The 15,124-nt window shown below is 37.8% G+C and overlaps 1 protein-coding gene across 1 annotated transcript; it reads left to right on the top strand.

Moving 5' to 3' along the window:
* Positions 1 to 9,201: 9,201 nt before the first annotated feature.
* LOC103436926 (protein IWS1 homolog 1) lies at positions 9,202 to 12,958 on the top strand. Its single transcript, XM_008375379.4, has 11 exons — positions 9,202 to 9,387; positions 9,474 to 9,879; positions 10,141 to 10,260; positions 10,513 to 10,733; positions 10,819 to 10,948; positions 11,035 to 11,097; positions 11,182 to 11,259; positions 11,648 to 11,739; positions 11,882 to 11,938; positions 12,079 to 12,232; positions 12,701 to 12,958. Exons 1-11 carry the CDS (start codon positions 9,368 to 9,370, stop codon positions 12,797 to 12,799), a joined length of 1,440 nt encoding a protein of 479 aa, XP_008373601.1. The 5' UTR covers positions 9,202 to 9,367; the 3' UTR covers positions 12,800 to 12,958.
* The last annotated feature ends 2,166 nt before the right edge of the window (positions 12,959 to 15,124 follow it).

Genomic DNA, 15,124 nt, shown 5'->3' with positions numbered 1-15,124 from the left:
TTGTTAATGGCTACTCATTAACATCATAATGGTTGATATATCACTAACATATTACAGGACGGTAAGATCATTCCATGAAAGTTACTCACCACTGTGATATTAATCTATAAGGATTTTTTTTAAATGTCACTTATACACTTTTTTTTTTTATTTTACCCTATGAACTGAAAGAGATTTAGAACTCTTTAAAAAGACAAAATGTTGTCACTTAGTATAACGGTTTAGCAGTATTCCTCTTTACTTGTAAGTGAGAAGTATTAGGTTCAAATCTCGTATATGGCGAATTTGATACCAAATTACGTTGTCCATTGTGTGGTTTAGACGAACTTCTCCTCCTTTTAGTGTAAAATATCTTTGTGCTCAAAAAAGACAAAATGGTTGAAAAACCCCAAAAGGTCCCTAGTTAATAAAAATCTCAACAAGAAGCAACTAAATATATTAGGGCCAAATTAGTCATCCTAATAATGGTTTGAAAATTCCAAAATTGCCATTGATTAATGAATAAGCAATTAAATATATTAGGGATAAATTAGTCATTTTAATAATAAGTTGTTATGCTTTTTTTGTTCGAGGGCTTTGTTGGACTTGTTTAAAGAATTGGACGAAGCTTTCGTGCCCCCTGCTATGAGTTTCCAAAAACCAGGCCCAAAGCATCCCGACTAGGGAACAAGTCCTAGGCAACGCTTTTCTCTGTCGGGATGCTATGTTGTTCTTCTAGCGGCTCTAAACTGTTATTGTCAATTTTGTTGAATGCTTATGATGGGGCAGTTGTAGATTGAAGAGCTTCCCGCATGAATTAAAATAATTCATGCGGCGGCTTGAAGATGATAAAGTTGACACATTTTGTAATTTATAATAATTGAGCTTCTCATGAAAGCTTGAAGTGTGGGAGTTAAAGATCCACAAGTTTAGCAAATGAGAGTGCATGAGTTTTCTTTGTAGTCAAACTTGAATTTATAAGAAGACTTTGTAAGAAATTTTAGTACGGGTTGCACTTTTGGTCGTGGTGGTTGGATGAGGTTTCAAAGGTAGAAAATGAGTAGTGAAAGGAGAAAGATCATAACACTCTGATAGTGCTTCATGTCCAAATTTCCCTTGAAAGGCATGAAGGTTTGTGTGAGAACCTCTAGAGAAGTCGCGTATGCTTGAACTCATATGTAGTGATGAAACATTTATTGTGGTCGTTTGTCTTGTTGGAAGTAAGCTCTTAAAGCCACTCATTTGATGTAATATCTTTCAAAATACTTATAATGTTAAAATCTTATTGTTTAACGGAAAGGCAAAACTTATTGTTAATCATTATTTATTGTATCATGTGTTTAAGCAATAACATAATCTGAAAAATGCATTCAACCTAAGAGAGAAGTGATCTAAGTAAGTTAGATTAACGAGACACTTCTCTTATGTTCATTCGTAAAACATTCCTAGCCATAAGATTGTCAATTAGGCATTGACAATTCGCTAACGTTAGTATGTGTTATGTTAACTCAAGCGAAAGTATGACTAGTATCAAATCATTACATGTTAGACATTAAGACAAACACATAGATGCTCAAAAAGGTATTGAGTATACTAAACAACAATCAAGAGAGAGTTCAAACATACATGTCAAGAAATGACTCATAAGTTGCAATAATGCAAAGTAGTTATTTGACTTAAGGCATTAGACAATCTCCAACCGAGCCGGCCATAGACCAAATGATAGCTTTTTTTTACACAAAACTCATCTCCAATGAAAGTCTGGGTCAAAAAACATTAGGACTCATTGGACCAAAATTCAGCCATATAACCAGCGGGTTACCCATTCTTAGCCAACCAACCAGCCCATTCAGTTAGGCCCAGCTGGATTTTTTTTTAAAGACGAAATTTAAAAATAAATTAAAAATTCTATTTTTTTCCTAAAAAAACCTAAGACATTTCTAAGCAATTTCTCACATCCTTTTCACCCTTCCATACTATCTTACCTCATTTTATTTCAATTCTTCACATTCTATTCACCTCAAACACTATTTTCCTACACCCTCTCTTACCTCTTCCAATAATTTTTCCTTTAATTTCTTTTCAATAATTTTCAAATGACCACATCTTCAAGTGGTACTAAAAATATGTCCGGAAACATTATTTTAATATGGTAGTTTAATTCAATTAACCAGTAAACTTAAAGAACAAACTTAAAATAATAAATTATTGAGGGGGCTAAAAACTAGCCCATTTCGGTTGGAGATGGTATATAAATATGGCTTGGCAATGTTCATTAAAAAATAGTTTTTTGCATGGCTATAATATGGACAAAGGTTAAACATAACCCTTTTAGTTGAAGATGGCCTTATAATTGTCTAGTGGTTAGGTCCTTGATCTTTGATTGTGTCAAAGGCATTCCATTGAGAATGACCACGACATTATTGGGGTTAAGCTACCTGATCATGTAGGCATGTGAATGCACAACAAAATATCTCTAACCTTCCATGGTAGAAGGATAATACTTTGAGATATGATTTAGAAGTCTTTCGTCTAGGCATATAAATGACATTTAGGAAGTACGTTCCAAATCACATTCAATAGAATCATATAGAGAAGTATCACATTGGATAGTAGACATGAAACAAACTATCGAGTTTCAATACACAATCAATTGTTAAGAGTTATAGTCACAAACTGCCTCACTAATTGGGACCTAATGAATTTTACATCGAGGAAGGATGAATGTGAAGAAATATGAGTTGGATAAGCAATTAAATAGTTTAATTGATCATGCTCAAGATTAATTACTCAGCTAATTAATCATATGAAAGGTTTGTATAGGTTTTTAAGTTAGTTTAGGGTTTCAAGACCTAAACGGATTTTGCTACACTGAGCACATAGAGTTAACGTGTATGACAACTAAAATAAAATGAGCAATTAGCCCAACTAAACAAAGATGTCAGCCAAGGTAAGAGGAGTAGACTTATTACAAATTTGCCAATCAAATGAAGGGAGGTATAAAAGTGACTTTATAGCATTTCCCTCATTAAGGTTTCTTTAGGGCAAAGAGTGAAACATTCTCTCTCTACATAGGGGTCAGCCACTTTGAGGAGTTTTAGTAGCATCAAAGCTCATCCAAGTAATCCATCTTTTTTCACACCACATTCTTGGTGTGGAGACTTAGAGATTTGCAACCTTGCAAACTTTAGAGTTCCTTTCCTCAAATCCTCAAAGAGCAAATGAGAAGCAAAGAAGCAACCATCCAAGGAGAGAGAACATAAACACAAGGAAACATTCAAGGAGTTAGGAGTGAACTTAAAGGTCATCCACTTGGGTGAATCCCTTTTGTAATCAAGGATAAGCTTCAAGGGTAATGAAAGCTCTAACTCTCTCTTCTCTTTAATTGGTAAAGAGTTTTATGGTTCACCATTCACTAGGCTTTGAAAGTCATGAGTCATATAATTGTTTTGAGTGCATGTCTACTTTAAGGTGTTAATATGTATGTTTGTATGCCAATACTTTTGGATGTTTTTACTTAGGACATAATTTTTCCTTCATGACTCTTCCAAGTGTCCTTATGGCTTGAAGTCCGTGAATCACTCATCAAGCAATTGTTATATGTCTTCAAATTAGATGGGTTGTCTTCTTGCTTACATCTATGTCGCTCTGCAGTTTTGCGATGGTCTGCGCTTTGCTTCCTCCAACTGCTGGATTAGAAAATTAGTAGAGCTTGCTTCCACCGAACCGACGTGCTACCTCATCTTCCTAGATGGTTCAATGACTTGAGACTTTTTTATTATGAACACTTCCTTCGAGATCGAGCTGAGTTTGGACACTTGCCATGGACTTAAGAAAGGTAGGCACCTATCACGCCCATACCCGCGAATAAGGACTATTCACAAGCTAGGGTGTGAGCTATATCTTAGCTATAGAAATAAATTCTACGACCAACATATGGTGGAAAATAAAATAAAATTATAACAATTACACCATACATCATATAACAAAATCTTACATAAAATTTGTAGAATACGTAGCGGAATAACAATAGTGCACAAATTAATTCACAATAAAACCTACCAATTAAATAATAACAAAATTGTAAAAATTGTTTCAAATACATAAAATATATGCAAATGATATGGATGAATGTACTCACTCCCTTCTAATCTCGCTAACACACACTTAAGGCATCCAAGCTTGCACGTCCCATACCATGCTTATACCACTTGGCTCCTAATACCTTAGAATATAAGTTAACTCTTGTTCACCCCTTAAACCCAATTTTTGTAATTAATTTCTCAGTTTCACTTTGTTAAATAGGCACCTCCCCCGATGCCCTGTTGTATATTCAAGTCCTTCCTCCGACGCCTGACATATACAAGGTTCATTAATTCATATTCAAGGCACTCTCCATCCCTTGAATATCTTCTCAACTCAAACATTTTACGCAAGTGAGCACTTGACACAACCCACAACTCTTTTTATTGATTCGCAATGCATATGTGACACACCTCGACCCAAATCGAGGCATGCTGACCGTCACGTGAGGGAGACGTAGCCATAAGCGCGGTGCGATTTGGGTTGGGGTGTGTCAATTTGGTATTAGAGCCAATTCTTGGTCTGATGTGTGCCGACGAGGACGTCAGGCCCCTAAGGGGGGTGAATTGTTACATCCCACATCGCTCAGGGGAGTGGATCATCTAAGCCTTATATGTATATTCTCATCTCTACCTAGCACGAGGCCTTTTGGGAGTTCACTGGCTTTGGGTTCCATCGGAACTCCGAAGTTGAGCAATTCGCGCGAGAGCAATCCCATGATGGGTGACCCACTAAGAAGTTCTCGTGTGAGTTCCAATAAACAAAACCGTGAGGGCGTGGTTGGGGCCCAAAGCGGACAATATCGTGTTACGGTGGAGTCAAGCCCGGGATATGATGGGGGCCCAGGCCGGGATGTGACAATCTGTATATGTACTGTACATAAAGATTGATAATCACTTACTCACCACATGTGAATATTAGCATAGAACAAACTAATTAGTAACCAATGTAATCATATTTGATGCTATCATTTAAAATATTGATCATTAACCAATCCATAGAATTACCATTGTCTTGTTCACTTTCGTTTATCTACTACTTGTTATTATTTAGACAAGAATTAGACGTCCATGTTAGTGAAGAAAATCAAAAGTGAAATAAATGTCTCAAAAGCGACAAGGCATGAAACCATGTTTCTAGCCCCTTCCAAACCTCATTTTTTATTTGTTATTTCAATCCATCACTTCCTCTTCTTCTCATCTCATTTCTCTTATTTTCTTACTCACAAACCTGCTCATTTTCTTTCACCCGACTGTCCTATTCCTTCCACCCAACACTCTACCCTTTAATGTTTTTTTATCATCATTTGCTTCTCATTTTCATTCCCTCGAGAACCATTGCATACTAGCCTAACCTTTTTCTTTGAAATTTCCATCTCATTTCTTTTATACAACCTGACCCCCTTTTCATCCACCTCATCTTCCTCGTCCTCTCTCTCTCTCCTCAACAAACACCTCATCTCCTTCTCATCATCTCAATATGTCAAAATTGCATAACTAAGGTGGTGATAGTTGGCAGGAATGGATAAGGCACATGGAACCATTCTCATGGAAGCATAGTCACGGTGTCATCCATCATCTCGTTCGTCATGGCTGCCATTGGTGAGTGTGACTGGCCAAGCGTAGCAGTTGTTGTGTCATGGTGGTGGTCAGACACAGGTGAAAAGATGGAAAAGGCAAATGTTGGTTACCTAGACTGTTTATGTATAAAGTTGTAGTTCATTTTGAAACTCAGTACCATTCTATTAATAATGGTTTGTCAAAATTATGGTTTGGGATTTGAAGTGAAGAATTGGCTTTGAGATTACGATGAAAGCTTGCAAATATTGTAATAATGAACACAAAGATTTAAGTGGTTCACCAAATCAGCTACGTCCACTAGAGTTGCATATGCATTTGTGTTTTCACTATATGAGAGAGATTTACAAAAAATACAATGAAGATGGCCTAGAGCCTTTACATAAGGTAAAAGGAAGGGATGGTGGGGAGAGTGGTCTGAGAAGGAGAGATTTTTCTTGTTGCTACTAGGTTCTTGCTGATGTGTGTTCTTCCTCCCATGTTCTTTCCTCTCTGCCTCTATAGAGAAAGAAATGGAATCCTCAATTAAGCCTTTAAGGACACATTTCAATTCTTTTGCAACACTTAGACATCAATATTGGAAACATTAGTAATTAATCATGATTATAATCATTACAATGCATGTGGACAAATACATAAAGGCCACGTCCAAACTCTAAGGGATATAGAATCCCACCTCTCTAATTTTGGGGTATGAATCATCACCATACATTAACTCAACTTGCCACTTCACTAGTTGGTTAAATATTAGACCAACTCTAGCTAGATTATCTCACTTCAAGCTTAACTCTTCAACTCCTTGTTGCTAACTACATTTTAAACTATGACCAAAAAAGGCTAGTAAGGTGAATCAGTTTTATTGGCACGTAAATCATAAATACAAGGCCTAACAATTCAGTCTACAAATAAACATTTCCAGTACAAATACAAAAAGAAATCTTACTTTGTTTATCGTATCAAGTGAAATATATATGTATTAGTTAACTAATGAAGAAAAGAACTTGGTAGATTAAATATTAGGGACACAAATTAAAATACTTTGATACATACACACACACACACACTTTTTTTTAATACCGGTATTACAATCTACCATTCTTAAAATAAATTTCGTCCTCGAAATTTGTAAGACCTTAATCGTTGTATAAGGTAAAACAAATCTGAAAAGACGTAGAATATGTCACAAATATTATAGTAATAATTGAAAACATTGATGAAGTATTTAGATAGAGTGGTTGCATGGAGACTACCCTTCTATGTCATGTGGATTGCAATTTTCCAATTTAGGTCTTTAATCATGGGTTGGGGCGTGACAACACGTTGGAACAGAGTCCTAGCTTGGAATGAATATTGATGGATGTTTCGCTACTCGATCTCCTTCTTTGTTTGTTGGATGTTCTTTAAGCTTCTGCCTTTGTTGCTGATAAATGAGAACTATGTCGTCCGCGACTTATTTTCTTGGACTTCAGCGAAATAGGGACTCTTGCTCAAACTTTTTTTAATTTGCTAAGCTAAGATCAAGGTCTCTAACGAGATTAAGATGAGCAATGATTTGATTGAGAATCCTCGTCTGCTAATGAGCGCCAAGTCTACAACTTGCCAAGAAATAATTTCCAGATGGGTAGATCCCAAGTGGCCTGCTCTGGCTCAGGTTTGCTAGTAGACACAAGATGCACTGTGGGCAAAAATCCACTGGAGGTTGCAATGATGTGTTAAAGCTCATGGGAGCTAGGGTTTCTAAATCAACGGACTCGACTGCGAAATTGATTTAGCTAGAACCACTCGATAAAAAAATTTGGCTGAACCAGTGGTAGCACATTGATAAGTGGTTACCAAACTGGAGGTGGTTGTTCGGCAGTAGTCGGCCAAACTAGCTAATACCACAGTAACCACGATAGTGGTAGGATGATGGTTGTGTGTTAATAATTGTAATGGCCATTTGGGTCTTGACGAAATCGTGGCAATCCTGTCTCGTGGTGAAAGTGGCTACAATCCTTGAATAAAAGGTTTTGGCAGGGGCAATAATCAATGAAAATCCATATTCACATTCTGAGGCCTCATAGATTCCATGGCAATCCCAGATTGCGAGGATTGATCATTATTGTTCTTACTCGTAGTTCTTCGCATATCCACCTTAGGTGCTCGATGTGAACAAGAACGATGAGCGACGAACAAAGAACACTGAAGAAAGCCTTTTAGGGTTTAGTTTGTTCACTCAAATCTTTAAACACACGTTAAATATGTCTTAATTTTTCATGAAAGTACCAATTTGTGGATGCAAATTCTTACACAACTGAATTGACGAAAATCCACTTTTAAGAGAATAAACATCGTTAGCTTAATTAACGAACCCCTCGAAAAAAAAAAAAATTGGGCAAAGTGTCTGCCAAATGATCTCCGATGCCCATGTCAGAAAAAGTAGTAGATAGAAGAAAACTTGAGAGAGTTTTGAGCAGTTAGTGGCGATTACCGTTTCCTCTAATTGACTTGGCTATTTACAAGGAAAAACCCTAGTAGGTAGCTAGAAACAAAGGTTGAAGTGAATAGCATACTTGGAAGACCTTGATAATGCAAACCAGTCTCCGCAGTCCTACCAACTAATAATCATGAAGGTGATTGTTTTTTTTTTTTGTCAAAGTGAAGGTCATTGTTAGCAAGAGCGCATATGTACCAAACACCTAAAAAATGACTATGTAGAGTCCACATGACCGGTTAAGATAATACTTGGGTACTAACTATTCAGTACCCAACATTTACTGACCTCCTAATAGCCCAATAAAATAAAGACACATGTCCATTTTTAAGTTTCTAACCATACAACCAAACATTCCTTATTCTGCAAACCAAACATTCTTCTTCTCCCACATCGAACACTGACTCCCTTCTTTTCTGGAGACGCACCCGCAACCCTTCTCTTCTCTGGTGACCCCAATCCCTCTTTCATGCAACCCACCCCAATCCCTTTCTTCTACAGGACTGCAATCGTCGTCATCCGTTATTGACAACGACAATGATTGCAACTTGTCATCATCAATTCGGAGAGTCGCTTTTATCATTTGATCTCAACCTAGTGATGTTTGTGGCGACGAGCAAGATCCTGAAGCCACATTTTGTGCCATTAATTAATATGGATCTCCATAGTGGTTGCAATCAATGGGTGAAGAAGAACCTCAAGGAAGAGCATGAACCTCTTTTTTATAAAGTTAAATCGTATGGGTTCAATTAGACGGGTAATAGCTTTTGTGAAAGATTTGCAATGTCTTTGTTGGTCTGGAGGGAGTCAGTAAATTTTGGGTATTGAACGGTACCCAAGTATTATCCGACTGGTTATGGAGTCAGTAAATTTTGGGTACGGAACGGTACCCAAGTATTATCCGACCGGTTATGGTCTGCTGACAGAATGGATTATGGGTGGCTTGGAGAATGGATTATGGGTGGCTTGGAGAATCCAAGCATGTGTAATGGACGGCCCGAATAGTTCATGACCCGCACCGTGGTGGCTCGGACAGCCCATGGTAAAAAATGATCGGTTTTCTTCTAAGCCGTTAGATTTTAATCTAACGGTAGCCAAATTTTCTATCGGCGCATGTGTGCGCGCACGAGAGAACAACTCAGAGAGAAAGAGATCGGAAGTGCAATTTGGGGGTTCTTGTTGTTGTAATCACTTTTCCTTGGCTCGTGAAATCTCAATCTCGCAGTTGGGGGATCCTGATTCCTGACACCACACAATGGCGTACGAAGACAATCCGTAAGCACCGCTCTCGCAAACTTACGATTAGGTTTGGGTTAGGGTTTTCTTCGATTCCCTGCATCTAATTATCCTTATTGTTTCAGGTACCGTGACGAAGATGGGGAGCCATTGATGGACTACGACGACTTTGGAGCTGGTCGCGACCCGTCCCCCGAGCCCCTCCAAGATGACGTCCTGGAAGATAACGACGATTGGCCCGACCGAGGCCGGTCCCAGACCCCCGTCCACGACGATCCATCGTCGTTGAAATCGAAGCCGAGGAAGCGGCTGATCAAGAAGAGCCACGTGGGAAAACTGCCTGTGAGCTCCGATTTGGTGGACGATGACGGAGATGGCGACGAGGGCAATCGGAAGAGGTTGAAGAAGGAGAAGAGGCATAAGGGGGAGAAGAGGGGGTCCAAATTTCCCAGGAGATCCTCATCTGACAAGGCGGCAACGGATGGTGAGGTCAAGGAGATGTGGGACACCATCGCCGGAGGCGATTCTGAGGTTGTCATAAATAGCAATTTGTTTTAAATACTTGTTCGATTGTTTGTTTTTAATTTATTTTATGTTTGAATTTTATGCACTTTTGCAAGATTAATTGTTTATATAGAAAAATGTATTGGTTCTTGCGTTTGCCATTTTCAACTGAAATTTTTTCCATTTGAATTGCGCTAAACGCAATTTGTCAGTATGAATCTGAATTTATAGCTGTATTATGCTTCCTATCGGAACTTCCTAAATGTTTTCTCCTCTTCAATGGAATAGGATGATCAAGAAGGTGTCAGGAATTATGATGACGACAACTTTATAGATGACACTGGTGTGCATCCTTCTGATCGGTATGGAAGTGACAACGAACCACGTTCTCCTAGTCACCATCCTCAGGTTTGTTTTTTTTTTTTTCCCTCTTGTTCTTCTATCTATATGTAATGAAACAATGCCTTGTCATGGAATTTAAATGCAAGATGTAGTAGAGCTTCGGTTAATTGACAGTGTTTCTTGCCTTCAACTTATGTAAGATACCACATGTCACAACTGATGACTTACCATATCACGTACTTCTTTGACTAGATTGATTATTCCCATATGTTTACTAGATTGTTTATTCCCATATGTTTTTTGTTTTAATTTTTCTAGGCTGAAGAGGGTGAGGAAGATGATGAAATTAAGGATATGTTTAAGATGGGTAAGAAAAGGAAGAAGAATGAAAAAAGTCCCGCAGAAGTAGCATTCCTGGTTGAGAAAGTCATGGCTGAGCTCGAAGTTACAGCGGAAGAGGATGCAGATTTAAATAGACAGGGAAAACCTGCCATTAGTAAGCTCAAGAAGTTGCCTCTTCTTACAGAGGTCCTGTCAAAGTAAGCTGGCTGCACGTGATCTCTCTTGCACCACATATATGTATAATTTGTAAGAATATCCCCTTAAATTTTACTGTTCATACAGGAAGCAGCTTCAACAAGAGTTTTTAGACCATGGAGTGTTAACTCTACTGAAGAATTGGCTTGAACCTCTTCCAGATGGAAGTTTACCAAACATAAATATACGTGCAGCAATTTTACAGATTTTGACTGATGTATGCACTTCTGTCACCTTTGTAGTATGTGAAATTCTGTAAAGGTTGTCAACAGTAGGACCTTAATTCTTGTATCTGTTGTGCAGTTCCCTATAGATCTAGAGCAGTATGATAGAAGGGAACAACTGAAAAAGAGTGGTCTTGGAAAGGTTAGGTCATTTTGCGTTGAAAAAGCATATAAAGGTTTGTCAATCCGTGTGTCAATTTTGATTTATTTACTTTGTTCTTGGCAGGTCATTATGTTTTTGTCAAAATCTGATGAAGAAACAACTTCCAACAGAAAACTTGCCAAGGAATTGGTTGACAAATGGGTAATTTACTAATTTTATATGTCCTCTAGTACTTACCTTCTGTTGTTCTACGATTTTATCTTTCTCTTACAAATATGTGGCAATCACCCCCTCCCTTTCTGCAAATTTATTCTCCTTGGTAACACTGCATTAATATGTATATATATATATGTGTGTGTGTGTGTTTGTGGGGCACTAATCTGATATATCCTACTGGAAGGGGCAGTGATTGAATAGTTTTTCTCCTTGCCCGAGGATCATATATAGGAGATCCCATTTCCATTATTTGTTGATAAATTTGCCTCGAGATTCTAATTCTTATACCTTTTTTAGTTAATGCTTACAAAATGAAATTCTTTTGTACTGCCTTGAATGACTTTGACATTTTTTTTATTGCACATGACTGCAGAGTCGACCTATATTTAATAAAAGTACAAGGTTTGAGGATATGAGAAATGTTGACGATGAGAGGGTTCCATTTAGAAGGCCAACAATGAAAAAGTACTGAGACTTTTTTTTCATCACAATATCTTATTGCTACTATGGTTTACACAAATCCATGGTGAACTCAATATAAATTTCTCTAAATTTAGCGCATTACTAGTTGGTTTTCTTAAATTATCCTTTGTATTTTGTTACACAGGCCAGTGAGTAATGGCACAGGAATGGAATCTAGAGATGATGTGGATGAATTTTCAAGGTAAATTTTGAGGATAGATTAGGCATACTTCAGTGTTCATTCTAATCCTGGTGAATTCAGCTTCTATTGCTGGCTTATTTGCTATGCCAGTTCTGTCTAAGGTGCATTTCTTTCAAATTTTAATTTTGACTTTGGTACAGGGAAAGAAAATCTGGCCAATCATCTTCTCGGCAACATGCCTCAAGGCCAGAAGCGACGCCAATGGATTTCCTGGTGCGGCCACAATCCAAGATTGATCCTGATGAAATTAGGGCCCGTGCTAAACAAGGGATACAAGATCAGCACCGTATGAAGGTACGCTTTTTTTTTTCTTTTTTTTTTTCCGATTGGTAACTATCTGAAAATTTTGAATAAAAAGGACGTGCTGATTAGTTGGCATTTGAGTGCGCATTATTCTATACATTTACTAGTGCTGCCAACGATCTGAAATGGAAATCTTTTATGTATAAAAACTTTTCATTTTAGTGGTTGAAGTTGGTACTTGAGGTTTCTATTCATATTGCGCTGAAGTTAAAATTGAATGGAGCTTCATTTGTAATTTTCTCCCAATTTGTTTAAATTTTGGAGACGAGCTTTTGCCCTCGTTTAAGATTTTCTTTGAGCTTCAATCTTCATTCTTTCAATGGCTGAAGGAGTTGTCCCATCTTTGTTTGTTGGTTTATCTCGGTTTTTCTTAAATGATTTTCCTTTCTGTTTTGAACTTTTCTTTGAAAAATCTTCATTGATATAATAATTGAAGAAAAGGTTATTTTTATTTGGCAGATGAATAGGAAGTTACAGCAGTTGAAAGCACCAAAGAAGAAGCAGCTACAGGCCACAAGATTAAGCGTGGAGGGTCGTGGTATGGTCAAGTATTTATAATTTTACCAAACATTCAGATATATTGCTGTACTCCGCCACCGTCCAGGGTGCAATACAATACTGCAAAGTGCATTGTGCCTACGTACTTTTATGTCACAAATATTCGCATTTCTTTTGCTTGAAGGTACAAAGTTATTGATTAATCTTTTTGACTGCGAAGTTTCTAGTTCTTTTTCGCTTTTCAAGTTTTTATTAAAGCCAGATGATTTATCCATTGGGTAGTAATTAGCCCCAAGACAAAGCTGTGTAGCGGCGTAGAAACTCCCTCTTACTCCAGGTATAGGGCTCATGATGGGCGTTTCCGGTCAGTTCATTCCTAGTGTAATGACCGGTTTCAAAGAAACCCCACTTTCTGGTCAACTAAACCCTGTTTCTATCTTTTCTTTTGTAGTGGTTTATGCTGTACTTTTCAAGCCCTAGCTCATCTCTTGGACTTTTTAAGATCTAGCACTTATCTGGGCAGATAATTCAAATGAGAGCTGGGGAAAAGTATCCGGTCGTGGATAGACTTGAAAATTAAACCCTACGCGGGTTCCATGTAACCAAGTTGATCAGGGCAATGAATTGTGAATCCATGTCGTTCGTTCTCTATTTGTAGGTTTTTTTTTTTTTTTTCTCGTTGTGATGGTAACTCTTAGTAGGTCGAGTAAAGATTAATAATGAACCATCACGGGGTGGTCCAGCGGTTGCAAACGAATTTCAGGACGGTATTCCACACGGCACGTCTTGAGTTCGATACCTGTTGTTGGTGAATTGCACGATAGTGGTCAATGGGAGGTTGAAATGCCTTTGTGAGTATTTTTGGCCTCCGTAAAGGTGGATTGTTATAGCAAAGCTACCAGTTGGTCATTTAAAAAACAAAAAAGAAAAAAAAAAGTAAAGATTAATAATGAAGCTGATGGAGCTTGCTTGTTAAGCAATCAACCAGTTTCTATAGTCACCAACTCCCATTTCTTTCCTTTTAGTTTGGTTGTTCATCGAAACACTTATGCTAGATTTCTTGCTAAATTGAGCATGCAACGCACATAGGCTTAAGTTTAAGAGGAATTTGTCTTCTCACTCTAACAAGTAACCAAAGTAAGCTACTTTTGTTGGTGAATCGTTAAATATCTTCTACTTTATTATTGTTGGTGAATTGTATAAAGCTTCTAGTTATGTAACCTAAGACTGGAACTGCACCAGCCGTGCCTGTCGATGGTGGATCTAGGAAAATTTATTGGAGGGTTATCTGTAAAAATTCGTAACAAAAGACTTCACTCATAATTTTGAAATAAAAAAACATTACAAGTTACAATTGTCTCGACGGCCTCCATCTCCTTCAGATTGGATTAAAATCGAATGATGCCTTTGAGGATGCTGGAGCCGTGGGTGGTTTAGGAGGTGTTTACACAATTTACAAATCTTGTTTGGGCCTGGTCTGGCGGGGTTGGGGGTTGGGTTATTTTGGAAGAGAGAGAATTATGAAGAGAAGAGATGAACGAAGTGACTTGCATATTTCTATTTTATTGGTATTTCAACTTTGTGCATATCAAAAGTAACTTGGTAAATAAATAAAAAATTTGCGAAAAAGTAACTTGGCAAATAAAATTTTTGAAAATAAAATAAAATTTGTAAGTCGCACTATAGACATCGAAATTTCGGTAAATAAATGTTGACCGATAAATCAAAGTGTCAACGCTCATGTATTACATAAATTTTACACGTAGCGTGTGACTCAACGAAAATTGAAATGAGTTGGAAAAGTCATCAAATAGGACACGTGTCAACACCTGGCAGAAACGACTTATTTCATCTGGAATATTATATTCAAAATTAGGCCTTGGAAATTTCTATAAATACAAGCCCATTTCATTCATTTGGAGGAACCAAAAATCATTAGGCAAAACTCTTGAAGCTCTGAAGCTCTGAAACTCCGAAGCTCTCAAGCATCCAGGTTCCCGAAAAATCAAGAAAGCTCTCTTCGTTCTTCGTTCATCGTTCATCCAAGATCAAGCCCCAACGGCCCTTTGGATCAACAATCATCCACCAATTCAAGATCAAGCCCCGACGGCCCTTGAAGAAAGCACCATCGTTCATCATCCGTTCATCCAAGATCAAGCCCCAACGGCCCTTTGGATCAACAACGTCGACAAATCCACACACATCCAACCGTTCTTCAAGATTAAGCCCAAAAGCCCTTGAAGATCTGTTCATCACTGTTTCTTCAAGATCAAGCCCAAAAGCCCTTGAAGATCCGTTCATCACCGTTACTCAAGATCAAGCCCCAACGGCTCCTTGAAGATCCGCTCAAATCCACCTTCAAAGATCAAGCCCACGGCCCTTTGA

Source organism: Malus domestica, chromosome 06 (genome assembly GCF_042453785.1).
Source record: "Malus domestica chromosome 06, GDT2T_hap1".
Classification (NCBI taxonomy): Eukaryota; Viridiplantae; Streptophyta; class Magnoliopsida; order Rosales; family Rosaceae; genus Malus; species Malus domestica.
This window is presented reverse-complemented; position numbering and strand designations above follow the sequence as displayed.